This window comes from Heteronotia binoei, chromosome 2 (genome assembly GCF_032191835.1).
Source record: "Heteronotia binoei isolate CCM8104 ecotype False Entrance Well chromosome 2, APGP_CSIRO_Hbin_v1, whole genome shotgun sequence".
Taxonomy (NCBI): Eukaryota; Metazoa; Chordata; class Lepidosauria; order Squamata; family Gekkonidae; genus Heteronotia; species Heteronotia binoei.
The window spans coordinates 29,583,387-29,604,687 of NC_083224.1; the positions used below are offsets into that span (position 1 = coordinate 29,583,387).

General features: G+C 41.5%; 1 protein-coding gene across 3 annotated transcripts in view; it reads left to right on the forward strand.

Moving 5' to 3' along the window:
* Window positions 1–21,301, forward strand: part of LOC132566061 (serine/threonine-protein phosphatase 4 regulatory subunit 1-like) — a 51,104-nt gene that overhangs the window by 6,355 nt on the left and 23,448 nt on the right. For all 3 annotated transcript variants that reach the window (XM_060230738.1, XM_060230736.1, XM_060230737.1), the window contains 6 exons: window positions 9,433–9,565; window positions 11,323–11,429; window positions 12,130–12,272; window positions 14,637–14,783; window positions 19,759–19,866; window positions 21,194–21,259. In XM_060230738.1, the coding sequence (XP_060086721.1) occupies window positions 9,433–9,565; window positions 11,323–11,429; window positions 12,130–12,272; window positions 14,637–14,783; window positions 19,759–19,866; window positions 21,194–21,259 (704 nt within the window). The remainder of the gene's footprint in view (window positions 1–9,432; window positions 9,566–11,322; window positions 11,430–12,129; window positions 12,273–14,636; window positions 14,784–19,758; window positions 19,867–21,193; window positions 21,260–21,301) is intronic.

Here is a 21,301-nt window from a genome sequence, read left to right on the forward strand (position 1 = left end):
TGGAGGGAGAGGGGCAGGTGGGATTGCAGAAGCAAGCCCTGCTTCTGACCTATTTACGTTAATTAGATTGGATTTTCAGTCTTTTTGAATGTAAAAGTCTGCATGTAGGTTTGGGAACTCTGTAGAAAGTAAGTTCATGATTGTGCAGAGAAGGTTATGCAACAAGTATAACTTATATACATACAGGGACTGTGACTACATCCTCAAAAACTTGTGTGGGCCAGGAGTGATCTTGCTGCTGTGATCCCATTCTTGCCCGTGTACATTCACTGTATGCACTTCAGATTTCTGAGAAGAGCTAGGTATCTGTATTACAACATTCTTGTTCATTGTAGGCCTTGTGTCTTTGAAGTGTCTCGGATATCATACCAAACCATGTTCTGATGCGAAGTGAATGACCTCTGTGTGACATGCTCCCTCTTCCTATGATGCGCTCACCAATGTGTTTTGGAACAAAGCATAGTTTGCCATTATATTCAGACTGGCAAACTATCACTTGCACTTCCTTTCTAACCAGGATTGCAAAGCATGATCAAAACAAGTTTGGAAAAGAAGCACAAACCATAGTTTGTGGGTTTTGGTGTAGCAGTAAGCTATTGACTTCACAGGTCAATCTGCACCCTTGAGAGTGAGGGGGAAAATAACTGGAAAATGGCTTCTATAATGACTCTAGGAATTTCCCTGTGTCTCTATCATCTTTACCATAAAAATTAGGGGAAATTGCCAGAATGTCACCCAGAAGTGACATTACATCCTCCCAACTGCCCTCCTCAGGCGCCTTGCTCAACATGTTTTTGCATTTGCCAAGGCATTGTTGAGAACCCTAAGCACTAGTGAACTTTGATATTGCCAAGGAAGAACATGAAAAGTGGGTCAATTTACATACTTCCAAATCAGGACTTGCTGTTTGTCCTGGAACAAGTAGGTGTCTAGAGACAACTAGGGACCCAGAACACTTCAGAAGGAAGGGCTGATAGCTTACTAGTTAGAACACGCTTTACTTTTCATCAAATAAAAAGGAGATGTCCGTTTTTAATGTAGAAGATGACTATTCATAACTTGATAACTGAGATCAGGTAGTTAAAGAATATAAAATAGAACAATCACTCATGTGGGCACAGTAAATAATGTCCTGGTGATTTACAGGATAACATCTCCTGGAGTTGGGCTGGATCCTAGAGACTGTGCCTGTCCCTGGCCTTCAGTATTCAGCATATTAGAACACTATAATGTTTGTGTGTGTAGATAGCAGAATTTAACCTTTAAAAAGACATTAGATTGCATCCACAGGAGTGTTTATGCCTTCCCCCTCTTGCTGCAGCCCCAAAACAAGGAAGATTTGGGCTGAAGCTGGAAGGGGGGGGCGCGGAGCAAGGAACTTCCACTCCATGCACAGAAATCTTTCTGATCTGAGGAGGTGCTTCAAAGGATACGAGCCATTTTCCCCATAGCTCTTTAATTTGCAAAGCAGAGCAGACTGTAACTCCTAATTGTGATTTTAAATTGTGTTCTGTGTATTTTTATAATTGTTTTATTTACATTGTAAGCTGTTTTTAGTTCTGCAAGGTTGAAAGGTGGCTGATAAATGCTTTAAATAAAAGTAATTACTGTTTTGTTAAGAGCCATAGATTCAGTTTTATTAACATGCTTGTATTTGAATATTAGACTGTTTTGAAGAGGACGCTACAATTATCTACATTTTTAAACATCCCCACCTCATGCTGAACTACCATCTGGTTATAGAGAAGTACTTAATAATATAGAAATTGGCCATTCCTTCTTTAGGTTGTAAGAGTTGGGACTGAATAGAACAAAAACTTAATACTGTGAAAGTGGTTATATGATGAGATAAAACAGAACTGTCAAGTCTGCATGGCTCCAGTAATTCCCTAAGCACTGAGATTATAGCTCTATAAAGATCTTGCGTATTTTTGTAACTGATTCACAAGACCACTGTTGTGATACTTCAGGGAAGTCACAAAGTGATACAGTCACTGCTTGAGAGGAAGGCTGGGTGAAACCTTCTTCCTGGAAACGTATGTTGATTGGGGACAGATCTTGGCACAGGATAACTTTTCTTCATGCAGGTCTTAGTAGCCTAGATAACTCAATTACTACTCCCAGTTTTATCAAAATGAGCTTTCTGATAGGTCCCAGATGCCTCAGAAGAAGATGCTTGAAGAAACCTTCCATGCCACAAGAGTGTACAAATCAATACACTTCTCTGTGTGTTGCTGTTACCATGTCTTATTCCAGCAGTGCCTGTTGAGCAGTCATATTTATAAACATTTCAAACCCTCCAGGCAGGATTTTAAGTAGGTTGCATTAATTCAGAAGAACAAGGGAAAGAGTTATTGTTCTGGGGGGGGGGGGGGGGGGAGAAATTTGCCAATAGTTAATGTTGGCTGTTTGTTGTAAGTATTGGACTAGTATTGGCAGCAGCTTCTATATTGGCCTCAGATTCAGGAGGCAGTCGACTGGTGTGAAAACAGCATTGCTTCCTTGGTAATCACTTGGGTGATTAACCTTTGTTGCCAGGTAAGTGGCTGCTGAATTACTGCTTCAGCTGGCATCTTTATTATTACTGGTTTTTTATTTTCTTCTTACCTTTTTCTTGAAATGTTTCATCATTGCATTTCAACTAGGCTGTGGCATGGGATCAGTCAGGGCAGTGTCGTGCTTCCCATCTCCTTCGGGATTCCTGCCCTCTTCTGCATGTGTTGCTGTTTTAGGCACTGGTAGCATCAGCAGCATATCTTGCTTTTGGAGCTGTGTATTGCCCAGGGAAATCTGCCCTGAAACAGGATTTAGTATATGGCAAGTTTCACCAGGTCTCTCCAACAGTTTTTATTTTTGGCTGTTTGGGCTGCAGCTGGATAATTTACTTTCCTCCCCTCAAAGCATGCTTTTCTTGCTTGCTCTGGGCAATGTTGACTGCTGCCATTCTGTGCTTGCATCTTTTGAGAAGGAAATCATATGGCTTGCCGGTAAATCTTGTCCCTGCTGCCCTTGCTAGAATTGCTTTGTGCCCCAGCCCTGCTATTTCAGATTGTATTGCATGTCCCTCTGATGTACAAAATTAAGCCAATCAAGTGTTGCTGTGAAGGCCCAGTATGTTGATAGAACTACACAGAGGAGGAACAGTGCCATGCTGAAGTGCCTGGCCTGCTGAGGGGTGCTTCATGAGGGTGGGTTGACCTACTTTGAGTCTGACTGCTGTCTCTTTTGTGCACTTGGAGAAACAGATTGCAGTGGTGACAACCAGGGCAAGCTGTGGTGTTCTACACACTTTTGTGTTTCCATTTCTGGATGCTGTCAGGTGAAAGTGAGGGGAAAGTTGAGAATGGAGACCCTACTGCTGCACTCCAACAGAGTGCTTTATCTGGCTGCATATACTCTTTCTGCAGTGGGTCTGTCCCTAGTTGTATGGAGGTATCTTTGAGGAACCAGGGGTGGTGAAGGGAGGGGCAAAGGAAGCAAGCTATGGCTGCAAGTAAACAAGCAAGCTGCAAGTTACGGGCACCAGACTCAACCAATTCCAGGCCTGTAGCTACAGGGGGCCCTGTGGGGGCCCTGCCCCCTGACTTCCTGTTGGGTGCCCCGTCTCAGGTGCCCCTGACCTTCCCACTCCCCCACCATGAGTGTAAAAGCTGAGAGACTGTGGGTTCCCCCTCCTCCCCATGATTTAAATGCATGGGAGAGGTACCTAGGAGCAGCTACTGCTCTCCCCAGACCTTTAAATGCCACTGGGTACCTCTTCCATGTAATTTAAATCACTGGGGAGGGAGGGGAGCTCCCAGCTTTCACCTCTGCTAGCCCTCATGTGGTTGCAGTGGTGGGGAGGGAACAGAAGGGAAGGTCACTGAGTCGGGTGCCCTGGGTCAGAGCCATGGTGGCCAGAGGAGGGGAGCTGTTAAGTGCCCCCTGACTTTTTAATATGCCCCCACTTTTAAAATCCTGGCTATGGGCCTGACCAATTCAGAGGTAGGAGTCTGGAAGCTTGGTTCTCCTCCCTTCTTACTCTTTTTAGGAAAAAGTTCATTTGAGGTTGCTGTAGGTTTGTCAGCAATTTTGCTAGCCCTTGACCTTCAGCCGCTCCTGCATATTTTAAGCATGCCTCTTCCTTGTCCTGACACATTTTGACAAATCCTCTGCTTTTCCTCCACCAGTACACCAACAACCAGGCCCTTTCCTCCTGCTAGAAGTCTGACTCATGATCTTGTCATTTCTTATCATGTTGCTCTGCCATATCTTACGTCTCCTCAGTGTTTTATTGGCTTTCCTCACATTCAGGGCTTTTTTTTTAGCAGGAATGCACAGGAACACAGTTCTGGCTGGCTCGGCAGCAGGGGGTGTGGCCAAATATGCAAATGAATTCCTGCTGGGCTTTTTTCTACAAAACAAGCCCCGCTTGCATCTAATGTGTATTTCTGGCTTTCAGATCTCCTTATCTTCTGGCAATCCCACCTCTGAATTAAATTTGCAAGCTAGGTTGGGTCAAGTTGGTTGCCAGTTTTTTAAGCTGTGGATTTTGTAGCTTTCCGGCTTTAGCTGTGTAGCTAGTTAAGCTGAGAAGCTTGACATAGGCATATGAAATAGTTTAAGTTTCTAACAGTGCCATCCTAAGCAGAAGAAAGACTAATAACATTTGTGACACAGCCACCTATCTTGATCCTAAGAAGAGTTATACCCTTCCAAGCAGGGCTTTTTTTGTAGAAAAAGTCCAGCAGGAACTCATTTGCATATTAGTCCATGCCCCCTGGTGTCACCATTGTTTCACACAGTGCTTTTTGTAGAAGTCCAGTAGGAACTCATTTGTATATTAGGCCACACCCCCTGACACCAAGCCAGCTGGAACTGCGTTCCTGTGTGTTTCTGCTAAAAAAAAAGGCCTTGCTTCCAGGCCCATTAACATCAGTGGTCTTAGAGGAATACAGCTGTTTAGAATTGCACTTCCAGGCTATTCTTTGAACTGGTTTCAGAATGGCGTTACATAACGTTGTTAAATTCCAGCACATTGTAGCCACTTGCTGGGTTTGGACAGTATTTCATTTTTATACCTGCGGGCTCTCTATTTGGTCAAAGAACTTTTTTAGTTCTGCAAGGAGAGTAGAAGGGAAGGGGGGCGGGAGAGGGAGAGAACAGACACATGCCATGCACATGCTGTTTGGTTTCTGGCTGGGAAACCTTGTCAGACTACAGAGTCTGCTGCATCTTCATGTTTTCACTGACCAAATGCAGTCAGATAATTGTGTTGCATATAATTCTGGAGCTGCCAGTGATGCAATTCTTTTTGGTAGCACTAATATCGAGTAGTAAATTTTAGTAGCAGACAGTACAGACTCATTTCTCCTCTCCACTCCGCTGCTGTCAGTTTCCTCTTCTGAAAACGAAATCAACAATAGAGTTTTCTGGCACATTTTTTAAAAGGTCATTGTGCCGTTGCAATAAACTACTAAAGTTCTATAAGGAGGTAATTGGAAAGTCTGGCGCAAATGAAGTCTTCAGATGTAGAAAACAAACTCAACCTATTGATTTTTTTTTTTAAAAAATGACATTCTGGATATTTTCCTTGGGATATTACATTGGTTGTGTTTATAGGGAATGCATACTTTTGCAATATAAGACTAGTTGTATTTATATGTTATTTTTAATCAGGAGTTATGGGGTTGAAAACGTCTCAGTCAGAAATGTCTAGGACAGGTGGAGAAGCCTGTATTCACGTGAGGAAAAAAATACATGCACATGTATGTAATTCTCATCTGTAGATAAATTTATTTATTTATTTAAATCTGAAAACTGGGGCCATGAATAGACAAGACAGATCTTCCTACAACCTTGAGAAATCCCCCAAGGTTTGCTGAAAAAATCTGTAATCTAAAAACAGCAACAAAGACACTGGGAGGTTAACCTCCCCCCCCCTCCAGTAGTAGAAGCAACGCCTGTAGCTTTAAGGGTCCTAAACTCATTCATTCACTACTCTCTTTATGCATCACAAATTACTTGCTTCCTAGTTTGCATCACATTGTATTTTGCTATTACCTCTGAACTGGCTGCTTGAAGTTCATGTTTGGCTGCAAAGCAGGATTACAAACTTTTAAGGATTTTGTTTGTTTGTTTTGCTCACCCTACAGGTTTTCATTGCAAACCCAAAGCATTATTTGCTGGTTTGGGTGCAATAGCAAAGTGTGTAATTTTATTAAAGCTATGACAAAACTGTTGGAAGTATATAAATAATTATAGGGCTATCATCACAACAAAATAAGCTCTAATACTAACTTGTTCCCCAGTTTCTCATTATTAGTTTTAAAAGCTTAATTGAACTTGGAGCTGAGACGGCAGGGTTTTCCCGTAACAGAGCCAGGGTGGATGCCTAAAAAATATTTTCACTCACTACCATGAAAAGGTTTTAAGTTAAATTTGCTAAGAAACAGCAATTCATGCATATGTATTTTTATATAGTACAATAAAACATTCTGATGCGATGATAAATAAGCTTTGCAGTTACATTGAGAAGTCCCAGTATAATAAAATCATTGCTGAAAATACTAAGTACCACAATATAATTTTTCTAGGCACTATGATGACCCGACTCCCCTGGTCTAAACCAAGCCTCTTCAGGTGGAGTGCTCTCTAAACAATCAAAGTGCCAATCAAAGTGCCAATCTCTAAACAATCAAAGTGCTCTCTAAACAATCAAATGGCCCTGACTTGGCCCAGACAAACCCAATTTCCCTCTGAGGTGGAGGCCATCTCTGTGGGTGATTCCCATCCATCCTTCAGGGAGGCAGGAAATACTTTTTTCTACTTCCTTTTGGTGCCTTTGGAATGATCCTCCCTTCAGTTCTTTTCCTGCCTCTACAGGGAGAGCAGCTTAGATGAGGCCTTGCCTTTAACTCTTAAACTCTAGATTTTTCTTACATATTTTCCCTCATAACTACCTTTATATAGTTCCTTTAATTCCTTCACTGTTCTTCTTTATATTCTAACTCATTTTGGTGAAGACTAAGAAATAAAATCTGCTACATTCTCCCTCAGAGGAGAGAATGTCCCTTCATGTTCTGTGTTTCCTTTCTATATCTTACCACTTTTCTCCTCTGTCTTCCTCCCTCTCTCTCTTCAGAGGCCTACAGAGGATCAATATTTTTTTGCACTGTCGAACCAACCATACTTCCAGGCCAAAAAAAAAAAAATCATCTTCCTTCAAAAACAACAAAACCGAATACAGGCAGAAAACCCTTTAAAAAGTCCATAATGGCATGGCTTGGGGCAAAATTGCAAAACCATACTACTAGAGTTTGAGCGGCATTTTTGATTGCCATTTCAACAAAACATGGAGTACAAACACTGTGAGTGGCCAGGAAAAGGATAACGATGTGGTGGCCACGATGGTGATGAAGGTGGCCAGCAAGAGCAGACTGTGAGCCAGACCTTGCAGGGGGGGGGGGGAGGAGAGTCAGAATTGGAGCTGGCAGGAGAGGGGAAGTGAGCCAGTGAGGGTGACCCAGAGGCAGTGGGTGGGGGGACCATAAATTAGGGTTTCCCCTCCTTTCCAAGTCCTTGTGGTCCTTCCTCTTGTTGTTTTCCTTACAAATTTATTTTTGGAAAAGTAAAAATGGAAAACAAATGGAATACAGTACCATAGTTTCCTTTCTACATGTCTATGTATTAGTAATTGAGACTTCTTAAAACTATCCAGATGGCTGTAGTTTGAAAATTGTATGCGGTCTTCAGTGTAACAGCAGCAAACAGCCTAGTACAGTGGCTCTCTGACATGCTATGTGTTGCTCTTCTGAGTGCTGTTCCCCAGCATGGTCCCTGCTCCAAGTTTCAGGAAAGTGGGCAGGGCCTTTGCCTGTTGGGGTTGAGGCTGGTAGTTGGTTCTCACCTTAAAACAGCTGCTGTTGGAGGAGCAGGGTGTCTACAGACCTTCCTGTGGTGCAGGCTTAATGCTGCCAGAAATGGAAGTAAATGTGGCTCTTTTGTTTGGATAAAATTGAGCATGCGACTTTCTGGACATCTCAGTGTGAATACTGCTGGCCTGGGAAACCTTTTGCTCTGTTTACCCTTGTGTAATACTCTGTTATGGAAAAATTTGTTCAGATCTAAGATTTTTCCATGATGAGATATGAACTGTGCTTTTAAAGAAAATGGATAGTATTTTTCAGGCAATAAAAACACTGAGCGATATTGGATCTTGAACAGCACTGCCACTCCTTAAGCTGATATCTAGCTCTTGACTTTCCTCTATAAGGTTTGCTACTTCTGTAGTTACATTACAGTCTGTTCTGCATCTTTCTTTTCCCATCCTTAAAATTGCATTTGGGGGTCATGCTGGATTTGAACCTCTGTGTACTATTTTCATTCCATTTTCTCACTCCAAAGGAGATATTCACATAGCAGTGAGTTCACACATCTTTCCTGGGAACAAGTGTCCCATTGGCACTGTGTACTTAACTCCCCATCCCACACATGTGAATGTTATTGACCAGTAGAGCTGCCAACAACCAGCAGCTGTTGGTGATTTTGTTGCAGTTCCCAAAGTGTTAGCGGATTCCTTCTCTTCCATACACCTGAATATGGATGGACACATTCCTGGCTGATAGTTTGAAATGTATTGTTTGATTTGCATGCCTTTTTGTGATTGTCTCGCCCCCCCCAATCCCCAGCACCATTTATTAAAAATCACAAGTCAGTCCTGGTTTTCAACTGTTCTTTTTCAAAGCCATGGCTTGTAGGCTTAATTATTGGCTTCTCATTTGAGTGTTATGGACCTTTTTCACCAGTGAGGGTTAAGTAACATGCAGATTTTCTCAACTTTTATCACACATCTGATTAGTTTAGGTTAGGAGTCTCCGGAGTAGTGCCTGGACGTCTCTCCTGGTGCCCTCCAAGTGTTTTTAGAAAGTGGGCTGGACCAAGTAAGGCTTTCGCCCAGCAGGGGCTTCTGATTGGCCATCAGAGATCTGATTTGACTGTGTAGATTTTTACAAAGTTGTTTAGGTAGCAGCTGCCATAAGGATGTCTGTTATGTGACTGCAGGTAAACTGTGTGTAAACAAGAAAATATTTTTAGACAATATGTTAATTTTAAAAGGCATGTTGTTAAACAGAGCTTCTGCTTGAAATATTGAAGAGTTGCTATTAGAGCTACATATGACCTCACTTCCTGACTTTTTGCAATTGGCTTCACCTCTTGTGACATCCAGGTTGTCATTTTGCCTACCACCCTGTATCACTGTTCCAAAGGTTCCCACAGGATCAAAAAGGTTGGGAACCCCTGGTTAAGGCATTAAGAAATCTCAAAGCTGGTGATAGTTGACAGCCTCGATTTTATGTGAATCAGTTCTCAGAGGCTCAAGTCGGGCATACTTCTGGGTATTTGTTTTTCTTTTCTTTTTTTTGCTGATGTACAACTTTCCTTCCCTTCAAGTTGGGTTTGAAGACTATGGACCAGATTGTGATAGCATGAGGATAACAGCGTTCTTGGACATCCCAGGGCAGGATAACTTGGCTCCACTTGCACGTCTGGAAAAATATGCTTTTAGCGATAATATATTCAACAGGTAATAAATATATTTCAAATAGCTGTGCCGATGTCATTATGCTGTGAATGTTTCTCACCCTTTCATAGATAGAAGAGACCTTGTGTTTGGAAAAGAGTGGGGAAGCTCTACTATTTTTTGCTGGCATCAGACTATGTCTCTCTCTTGTTTCTGCCTCCCCCCAGATAGACAGTTGACTTCCTCCTTTATCGTCTTCTATTGGCATGCTGTTGTAATTCAGAAAGGGTAGAGCAATGCTAATGTCTACTGCTTTGTGAGCTAGTGTTAAAGTTGCCAGCCTTCAGGTGAGGCCTGGAGATCTCCCAGAATGACAATTGATTTCTAGATGACATAGTTCCCTTGGAGGAAATGGTTGCTTTGGAGGGTGGTGTCTATGGCATTATACTGTTCTGAAGTTCCTCTCCTCCTTAAACCTCATCATCCCCAGGCTCCACCCCCAAATCTCCAGGAATTTCCTGCCTTAATTAGTTGAGAGCTTTCATATGTCAGCGGAGCCCCTGGACACTTCCCACATAGAATAATGGGTGCACCAGAATTTATTGGTCTTGTTGCTGATACATATGAAGATCATGGGGTTGGATCAAGGTAACCCGTACGCTACACAGTGTTAGACGTTTAAATGGCTTGGTGGAAGCTGAACCTTGCCCTTAGCACTTCTGGTTAGATCAGCAATTTTCAGGTAGCATCTTCTTCGTTGACTCAGTGATAGTCTGGACTGAGTGTGGCACACTTTGCTTACATCATAATGACGATAGGGGTAGCAGCTGATAGGAAAGATGCAGAACATAGAGGTAGGGAAGAAGGATCTTCACATCATCATCACCACCACCACATGAACACTCAAACCGCTGCTGCCTGGCTTCACTGCTGGAGAAGATAAGGGCAAAGGGGTTTCTCACTACTATCCCAGTGGCAGCCATATTGCAGCCCTCAGTAAGCAGTATGTCTGGCGTTCCAGACATGCGGTGCAAATACAGCAATTGAACAAGGGATGACAGAGCTGATGTGAGAGTGGAAGAATAATTCCCTCTTTGCTCTAGTGCTGTTAGCATCATAGCTGATAGTGGATCAATTCAAAGTATGGTTTGGAGGGCAGGAAATGTTCTGCAGGTTCACATGCTTCCCTCTTGCTTACACACTACTGGTTCCATTTTTGGGTTACTCTAACCTGAATTTGCCAAAACAGCCCAACAGGAGTTAGAAACAACCTCCAGGCCATATAGTATACTACCTGATTGGACATCATGGCGATCCATGATTAAGAACATTCTAGAAATCAAGAATGCAATTGGTACATGTGAGCCCCTTGTACATTTATCTTCTTCATACAGAATGAAAATCTGTACTGCTCCTCTGTGTAGCATGTCCATCTGCATAATTCCACATCATCTTCGTTGCTTCTGGAGCATAACCAGAGGTTGAGTTTTAGATACATTATGTTTTCATCTTGACATGTCTTTAGGGTATCGTTATACCTTCTCTTGGGTATGCCAGCATATAAAAATGCCTTTATATCCTTCTGAATAGGGAAAAGTGAGGAGCAAAATTTATATAACAGGACTTTTGCTATCTTAATCCCCAAGCTACAGTATGGGGCACAGTAGGAATGTAACGATCTTATCCAGACTTCTCAAGTTCCCTACCCCCTCCACTACATCAGATTTTATGGTGTTTTATTTTGCTTACACTGTCCTGATTAACTTTAAAAAATAAAATCTAGAAAGAATATGTTTAAAATTATACTTGTTTTTTTACAGGCAAATCATTGCCAGAGGTCTGCTCGATGTCTTCCGAGATTTCAGTCATAATGACGAAGATTACTTGACAGTAATGGCAATAGTGGTCAGGCTGTCAGAAGATACAGGTGAGATTTTCAGTTGTAACAAGTATTAATTTATATTATAGCAGGTAGGTGAGGAAAAGCCATATTTTGTCCCGGAAGGCTTTCTGGGGTGATAAAGATAATAAAGTTTCACTTCTTTGTAAAGTTTTGAATTGGGCATATCAATATAAAGTTAATTGCAGGGTCAGAAGTGCTACATTCATTAATGCTAGGCTTCTTAGATTGAATAAAGCAGAGATTTACAGTATCTCTTTTCCCCCTCCAGTCTGAATGGTCAGAACTCACTGCTTTGCCCTGCATAGCCCAGTCATTCAGCCAATATTAGTTTGGCTTCTCTGCTATTCATCTCTCTGTCGCAACTGTCTTTCTATCCACAAACACTGGATTTTACCAAAAAAGTTCTTAGGAGGAGTTGGTGGAGTGGGTCTGCATTGCCCATCTGTGTGCACCCTGAAAATCACTTTGATTTGGCCATTTGCATGGTCTGCTTGTCAAATATATTCAGCTCTCCTATGTAAAAATAAATTGAAATTAGATTTTTTGCAGGAAATTATATTTTTGCTGTGCTTAAGTAGTGATATTCTAAAAGATATGGAACATTTTTAGAAATGTGTTGACTTACCTGATTCTTCTACAGTTTCATAACATAAAATGTTCTGTATTGAAACCCTGTCTTCACTCTGATTAAAACTGTTTCACTTTTTAAAACAATTATCCCCAGAACCTACTGTACGGACAGAGCTAATGGAACAGATACCGCCCATTGCCATTTTTCTACAAGACAGCAGACAAAACTTCCCCACAGCCTTTTCCGAATATCTTATGCCCATTGTGGTGAGATACCTTACAGATCCAAACAACCAGGTAGAGATTTCTGTACTGACTATATAGTTCAGTTATTGTTAAGATCTGTTCTTTGAGACTTTGAAAAACTGTTTGGTGTAGTATATGTTGCTATATATATATATATATATATATATATATATTCATATAGTTTTGTGTTGAAATTTATTTTTTGCTGAGACTGAATTCTAGTCCATTGTTGAAGTCACCAGTGGGAGGGCAGGAAGCTACAAGGTTCAGTCTATTTTGTCCAAATCTAGCTCAGACCTTTCCCTCTTGCTTCCAGCCGCCATAGATGTGGCAACCAGAGAGAGGAAAGGAAGCAGGTAGGCATGCTTCTGTCATGCATGCAGTCAGGTCAGCTGAGAATCTTCTCCCCAAGAACATTTGTGCTATATTTTTGTTTCCTATCATTAAAGGAATTTCCGGCAAATCTTCTTGGGGCTGATGAGAGTTATATAGTTGGAAGCAATGTTTCCTCTAAGCTGTGGAGTCCTGTGAGCAAAAATTCTGCTTTGTGAGCAACTGGCATTAAAGTTCTGAGCTACTGCATAAATTAGCATGCTCAGGGGCCATCCTTCATGAGTAGGCTGAGCTAAGACAAAAATGTGTAAGCCAGAGGCTAAAAAAACTGAGCTAGCTCACATTAATTCAGTTTAGAGGGAACACTGGAAGTGACCTCCAGGGTTATCTAGTCCAACCTCCTGCACAATGCAGGAAAGTCACGTACCTCCCCAAACGCACCCCCAGTGACCCCTGCTCCATGCCCAGAAGATGGCAAGACAAAACAAAAACAACTCTCCAGGATCCTTGGCAAAACTGGCTTGGAAAATTGCTGCCTTACCCCAAAGTGGTAAACAACATTTCCCTAGATATATAAGAAAGGTAAGAAAGATAAAGTATAATAAATAAATATTATATTTGTACATGAATCCTCAGTGGTGACTTCTGTTGAAGAAATGAAGGGGCTTGTTTATATCAGAAAGGTATACAAGTGTGTCTCAAGGTGTGTTAACTCATAGTTATTATAGGAATTGAGAATACCTTTGTATGATAGCAGAGGAAGCTTCTGCTCTTTTGTGCTTGCATTAGATTCTGGTCAGCCCATCCAGGTTAATAGCCACGTTGTTGTTTATATTATCATCTTTAACATCACACAGTAGCAGGTGAGTAGCTCTTCATTTAGCAGAGGGTTTCACTTTAGCATCCAGTTTATTACATAATTTGTTATAAATATGTGAGGTGGAAGTGGGTTAGGAGACTATCTTGGAATAGGCAGAAGGGCCCATTTGTAATGTTGTCTTTCCAGCTAGCACACAGTCTCAGTTAGTAGCTCCAGTGTGTGCATGGAGCGCTTCTGCCCAGGAAGCTTTCCTATTAGGTGTCTGCCGGGCTTCTTTTGTAGCAGGAGCTCCTTTGCATATTAAGCCACACACCCCTGATGTTGCCAATCCTCCAGGAGCTTATAGTAGACCCTGTGCTAAGAGCCCTGTAAGCTCTAGGAGGATTGGCTACATCAGGGGTGTGTGGCCTAATATGCAAAGGAGTTCCTGCTACAAAAAAAGCCCTGAGTGTCAGAGGTAATACTTTGCCTTATAGTGAAGCCCTGGAAAGCCATTAATTCCCACAGGCTTGTTTCATTCATTCATTCATTTAATCAAATTTATATCCTGCCCTCCCCTAACGGGCTCAGGGCGGCTAATAACAGTTAAAAACCACATAGAATATTAAAAAATATACAATAAAAACAATTCCATAAAGAATATATAATGAAAACAATTCCATACATTCATACCCTGCACATACTCACATTAGTCATTTGCAGCAAATAATTTGCCAGAAAAAGGGTGGGGGAGGAACCATTGGATTAGTTTACTTTTAAATGCAGATTTTTCTTCCTGATAAACTCAGAGTGATCAGGTGGAGAACTGATCACAAGCTTTGCATCCTGAGCTGTACTTGCCATTGAAATTCACAAGGATATTGTTGCTTGTTTGTAGTTTTGTGAGCACACTGTGGTCCAAAGCTTTGCACTGGACTTGTACCTTAATTGTTGTCTAAACTAACTCAAGCACAAACAGTGATTCAAGACTGACCCAGACTAGTAGTGACCAGGTCAAATCTGTATAAGGAATGCCGACACTTCTTTACTGAAGTGTGACTGTTTTCAAGGTTGTGACTGAATGTGTCTGTAACAGCCTCCCCGATTCCCATATTACGATTGTTCTCAAAATGTTGCAGAGTGATTGGTTACTGGAATGTCTACTATCTGCAGTTCATTAGGAAGACAGGAGTGAGTTTGGGTTTTCACTGTTACCACTCTTGTACTTATTTGCACTGGGACAAACCTGCATAGCTGTCATTTTCTCCTTTGGTCATCAATAGGTTAGAAAAGCCAGCCAGGAATCTCTGGTGATACTGCTGGAACAAGGGCTCATTTCTCAAAGTGATATTGAAAATAAAGTATGCCCAATCCTGTTGGACTTGTCTGCTCCAGAGAGTGATGATGAATACAAGGTGGAAGCTGTCAATGTAAGTACCAGTTGTTGGGGTCTTTTAAGGAATAAAGTGCTTTTTAAAATATCTAGTATCTTTTACAAAGTTAAATATCATAAAGTTTCACTAGTTTAATTTTACCTTTGGTACTATTGGCTTGTTGCCCAGTAGTCCCCATTTTTTAAAAAAGACAAAATTGAAGTGCAGAGGCAAATGGAGGGATCAGAGTCACTCTAATGGGTATCTTATATGAGGCTGTTGGGGTCAGGTGTGCTCATTCAGTGCATTCAGCTGGCATAAACCACATTGCTGAGGCTATGCTGACTTCCTTCTCATTTGTGTGGCAGATGAGAGGAATTAAAGGCTGAATATAGCCAGTGCAATCCATACAAAGGAAAGAGCAACTTCCTGTGAGAACCCCAGAGCTAAATTTCACTTTCCGGTCTTCTGTTTCTGGTTTAGCGCTCAAGCATCAAGCTGGGCATGTGAGAAGCTCCAATACTGATGAGTTTTAAAGAGTGACATTTTCTGTAGAATGCATTGTGAATCCCCTTGCCCGGTTTCCCAGTCCTTAACTAATCTATTCAAGTAATACTGCAGAATCCCCAGTAGCCTGCATTTTACAGTGATTGGCTGTTTTTTTAAAGTCCAGTCTGCAGAGCTGTCACCTGGGCAGTCTTTGTTCATCACTCAGCACATATCATGATTTGCTTAAGGCTTTTAAGTATAAACTAATGGAGATGTATATGTGGCATGTGTTCTGGAACACTCCCTATTTCCTGCTCTTGGTTCTTGCATTCTTGTCCTCCCTCTGCTTTTGTAATCCGAAGACGATGAGGTAATTTTGCAGTGCAATCTTAAGAGTTATACTCTTCTAACTCCACTGAAGTCGGTAGGCTCAGAACGGTATAACTCTGTTCAGGATTGCCTGGTGGATGCCTGAGGCAGAGATAAACCACCTTAAACATTCCTGATGGGTGAGCTTATGTCATAAAAAAGCTCTCATTCGTATGTTATGTCACTAGCAAGGCAGACATTGCAGAGGTTTCTGTGAGGTAGGCTTACCAAGCCCCCTCTTGGGGTGGGGGATTTCCCACGGCTTCCTGGTAGCTGCTTAGCTGGTTGGCAGGGGAGGGGAATCAAGGGAAACTGGGCAGAGGCTATTGGGAGTGACTCAAAGCAGTGATGTCCCTCCCTGTGTGCCCAGAAGCGATAGCGGATTGTCAAAGGATGCCAGAGATGATTTGGCATTTGGGCAAAACTCTGTGATTGAACAATAAGAGTTTAATCATAGAGTTTTGCCCAAATGCCACTTCTGGGTGCATGGGGTGCAATGTCAGCATCTCACCAGTGACATCATTATATTGCTGCTGAGCACCCCCCCACCCCCCCGCTAGATAAGCCTCTTGCCATTAAAGGCATTGTTCTGTATTAATATAAATCATTGCAGTTCATAAAGCCTTTTCAAGGCTCGTTCATGAATAGAGACAGTAATTCAGAGCATTTGTTTCCAAACAGCTCCCCCAAAGGATTTGCCAACAAAATAAGTCTCTCAGGCCCTGACCTGGATAGCCTCGGCAAGCCGGATCTCATCATATGTCAGAAGCTTAATAGGGTTGACTCTGGCAAGTACTTGGATGGAGACCTTGAAATACCAGAGCAGGGAGGCAGGGGCAGGCTTTATCTAGCCTCTCCCAGTAGGGGTCAATCACCAGAGGTCACCATGACTTCCAAGTGCATGCACACACACAAAAAAATATCTCTCAGAAGGATATATTGATCTCTCTTCCTGGCGGTCCTCAATCAGCTGTTTCTGCTACATTACCTGTTATGCAGACTGTTTGTTGTTAATCTCCCAGGCCGTCCATGCAAAGTTCCTTTGACCTACAAACAGGTCGTGACCCACAGCTTTGAATTGCTGCCATTGAGGCTGCAGTAGCTTGAAGCTGACCACCCTAAATCCTATTTTCTAAATCCTGTTTTCTTGCCATTTGAAAAAAAAAAAAAGAGAAATCTTGCAATGCTGTTGACCACACAAAACTGTTTTGAAAGCTGATTGGAATGTGTTATCAAATTATAACATCTCTGAAGATCCATGATGAACCCTCTGTGGACCTTAATGTAAATACCCCCCCCCCCACTCCAATTTAATGTAATTTGCGAGAGAAAAATACAGGCATGATGCAAAGGTAAAGCACCGAGTTGTTACCAACCCATGAGGTGATGTTACATCATGATGTTTTCTTGGCAGACTTTTTACAGGGTGGTTTGCCATACATACAGGTATGATATATTTCTTCCCAGCTACCAGAGGAGGATTTATTTAAGAAGATGGTGTAGGACGAAGCAGTTAATCATCCCCTGAACTCATCTGTTTCCATGATCAAATTAACAGCCCCCTCCCCCACGACTACATTTAGTTAAATAATAACGTATTAGATAATTATCCCCTGGAATCTTGCACGTATATGGGAATACAAAACAGATAGCCTTCACAGAAAATTACCATAAATTTGCCTAGAGTTTAGTTCTTTGGTTGTCTTTGGACTACAGAAATGTGACACAAGCGATATATGTTAAGCTGTTTCCTGCAGATTCTAAAGTATGTGGTATATAGTTCCAAATAAAAAAAAACATTGCTAATTTTATATATAATTATTCTATTCAAGCTCAATTACACATGCTATAGACCAGTTAGGTGCAATTCCAGTAGCACCTTAGGGACCATCAAGAATTTTGTGGTATATGCTTTCGAGAGTCAGCTCTCCCTTCGTCAGATAGTAATCCCCAGAGAGTGTGGACCAGTGACATAACTGTATGGGGAAAAGGTCAAAATATGGGGAAAAAATATTTTCCAGCTGCTGGAGGATTTAAACTCCGAAAGGAAAATAAGACTTAGCTCTGATCTCTCCAAATAGACACACATAGTCTGCTTTGGTTTAAAAGGACTTTGTTCCAATGATAAAATATTTGAAAACTTTTCTTGATGGCTGTACTCTATATTTCCCACCATTATGTCTAGTAGTGTACAGGAAATAGTCCCATTTCATTTTGGGAACTATTAATAGTAAAAATTTGAATGATGGAATGGTTTAATTCCCTAATATTTTGAGTGCTTCAATTCATTTACAAAAAATCAGTTGTGTTTCCGCAAAATGGGGCAGGTATAAAATTCCATTTCAGCATGGGTGCCTGATACTTCACCCATAAAATGACTTTACCAGCCAGACTACAGTCTCTTGCTTGAGAGCTGCTTAGGCCAGCTTCCAGAGTGACATCTGGTGTTCAGATGTCTTTTGCAGGGACTGACAATTCCATTATTAAGAAGAAATTGTATAATAATCTCCAAATTCTTATTTGGCATTCTGTCATAAAAGCTGAGCTTGTTTTGAGTAGTAAGATGTTGTTTTTAATAGCTACATACTTTATATATCTTCTGTATAAACATCACAATTCATCCTTACCATATTTGAGTGAACATTTTGTGGTATTGGCAACTTAACAGTGTTGTGATTAGTGTTGGGATATTTGTTGGATTTTTTTTTCCTCTTGTGGTCTTGGGGCCCATAAGAGATTGCACAAAAAAATGAAAACGGTCTGATCCTTGAGCAAAATAAAGTTCATTCCACTTCGTTTTAAGAACTCAAACATGGATAGAAGTCCTTATTCCAGCGCACCAACTGTGGTGTTCAGGTTACCACTTGTTCGCTGTTCTTGCACTTAGGGTTGACCGCTTTGCATCAACCAGAACCTGCCCTTTTTTCATTGTGGCTCCCACAGTCTGGAACGAGCCCTCTAAAGAAGTGAGGGGAGCCACTTCGTTAGAGATCTTGCCAGTTTGCCAGGGTTTTTTAATGGGCCTTGAACAGCAGGCATCTTTTGAGGGAGGGGAGGGTATTTGGAGCTTTATTTTATCCAGTTTTAATCTCTAACCTTCAGTTATTACCTGTAAGCCTCCTTGAGTGAAGAGGAAAGGCGAGGTGCTAGGAATACCCATGCAGAATTAACGCCTCTTCGGGAAAGCCATAAAGGATCTATAAAAAGGAAAGAGTTATTATCTAAATGCCACAAAATCTTACTGAAATTAGAAGATGACATAGGAATTAAATAACGTCATTATCTCTGGACAGTGCCAATTACTATAGCAACGCCAGCAGGGCCACTGACGAACAAGAGGAAGTTTTCTGCATACTTAGGGGAGTGCTCAGATATCTATAAAACATTTCTTTCATTTCTTATGTCATGTCACATCCATGTACCTCTCCTCTCCCCCAAAAACCCACCATGCTGAACTCTTGGTGTCATGAAATCCTAATGGAGAGCATATGGACGTGCTCTTATTCTGACTGTCCAAGTTTTTCACTGGGCAGAGCCTTCGTTGGTATAAGAGAACATTTCAAAGCCAGGTTCTTTGTGGTATAAGTGTATCAATTATTCTCATAATAATCTCAATAACAGCTCTGAAATCTCTTAAATTTGTGACTGCTCTGTTGCTTAGGAAAATAATTAGTGATCTTGATTACCTTGAAAGAGAATATCAGGGGCCGAGTATAATCTGCTTTTTCTAGCCTTTTAGAAACCCTATTTGATCTGGACTAAGATTGTTTTCCTCAAGTTTCTGTTCAAATATATAGCCATAATTTAAACAATAAAATGGGCCAAAAGGATCTAAAGGAGGATAAGTCATTTCTGTTCCCAAAGAATCAGTGTGCTATGATCTTCATTCCATGATTTTGGAAGGGAATGACTCCACAGACAGCTGTTTAACATTTTAAGTAACCGATCCATAAGGAGCTCTTCAAGTATGTCTAGTCTGCTGAATGGAAACCATCGGAACCCAGAGAATAACTACTTTTCATTTTCTTAACCACATCCACTATTTCCTGAGCCATAACAAGCTCTTTTAAACAAGCAACATCTTGTGACACTGCTTTCAGCGGAACTGCTGAGCCCAAGGGGAAATAATTTTACATGGAAATAATAAAATTAATATCTTTTTTTCCCTTAATAGATAATCTGCAAAATGGCCTCTATGGTGAACAAATCGACAGTTGAATGCTTACTTCTTCCCCGATTCTGTGAGCTCTGTGGGGATGGGAAACTTTTCCAAGTCCGTAAGGTTAGTTCAGCAGTTTGCCTTCAGGTCATGTGAGAAAGAGAGGGACCACACCTCATTCCTCTGTTTTCGCGTTGCCATTGTAGAAAATAGACATGGTGTAAAGACAGATTTGTGTTATGCTCCATTTACGCTGGAGCATACCTACAATACCTGCAGTGTCAGTTTGGTGTAGTGGTTAAGAGTGCAGAACTGGTTTGGATTCCCCACTCCTTCACATGTACCTGCTGATGTGACCTTGAATCAGTCACAAGTTCTCACAGAGCTGTTCCTCTCAAGAGCAGTTTCTGGGACAGCTCTCTCAGCTCCACCTACTTCATGGTGTCTGTTGTGGGGAGGGAAAGAGAAAGGAGACTGTCAGCCACTCTGAGTGAAGGATGGGGTATAAATTCAATCTCCTCCCCCCCCTCCCCCCTATGTTGCATAGTGGTTGTAATGTCAGAACAGAATCTGAGAGGCCCACATTCAGGCAGCTTCAGGAGGGGATTGGCTAAACATATGGAGCAGAAGTCCATCAGTGGAGTAGAAGTCTATCAGTGGCTGTTAGCCACAAGGTATAAATGAAACACTCTCTGGTGCTCGGGAGGCAAGAGTGGGAGGGCTTCTGGAGTTCTAGCCCTGCTGGTGGACTTCCTGATAGCACCTGGGTTTTGGCCACTGTGTAACACACAGTATTGGACTAGATGGGGCATTGGCCTGATCCAACATGGCTTCTCTTGTATTCTTATCCCCACTCAGCCCTAGAAAATGGCTGGGTGACCTTGGGTTGTTATGAGGATAAATGGAGGAGAGGAGAATAACATGAACTGGTTTGGGTCTCATTGGGGTAAAAGCCTGGATATAAATAAATAAATAAAATAACTGTTAAAATTATGAGTTTAAAACTATCTTAGCCATAAGATGGCTGTCCTGGAGCGTAGGTGATAAGTAGCAGTGGCTTTAGTTTAAAATAGTCCACAGTTTAACGTAGGACTTGAGTGTATACTTGAAAGTTGATCATGGACTTGAGTGCTTTGCTGAATAATGACTGACTTTTTCCCTAGTTCTGCGTTCATCAAAAGATGATCCTGGCTGTATATTCCTATTCAGTTCTGTCTTATGACATGTTGAGTACATGTTGCTGTGCATTATAATATTAAGATGGTAGCTCTTGGTTTAATAAAATTGTAGCTAGGAAGTTCCATATCTTTTCCTCTGGCTATGTGAACAATCAGTCCTCTCCATCTAATCAAGATGGAAGAAAATCTCATTTCTTGAGCCGTGTTGATGTCAGTAAGATAAATGTAATAGGGGATTTTTAAAAAATATATATATATATTTTTTACTGCAGGTTTGTGCAGCAAATTTTGGTGATATCTGCAATGCTGTTGGGCAAGAGGCCACAGAGAAGAGCCTGGTATGTTAAAAGTTTGAGGCTCCCCCACCTCTGAAATCTTAG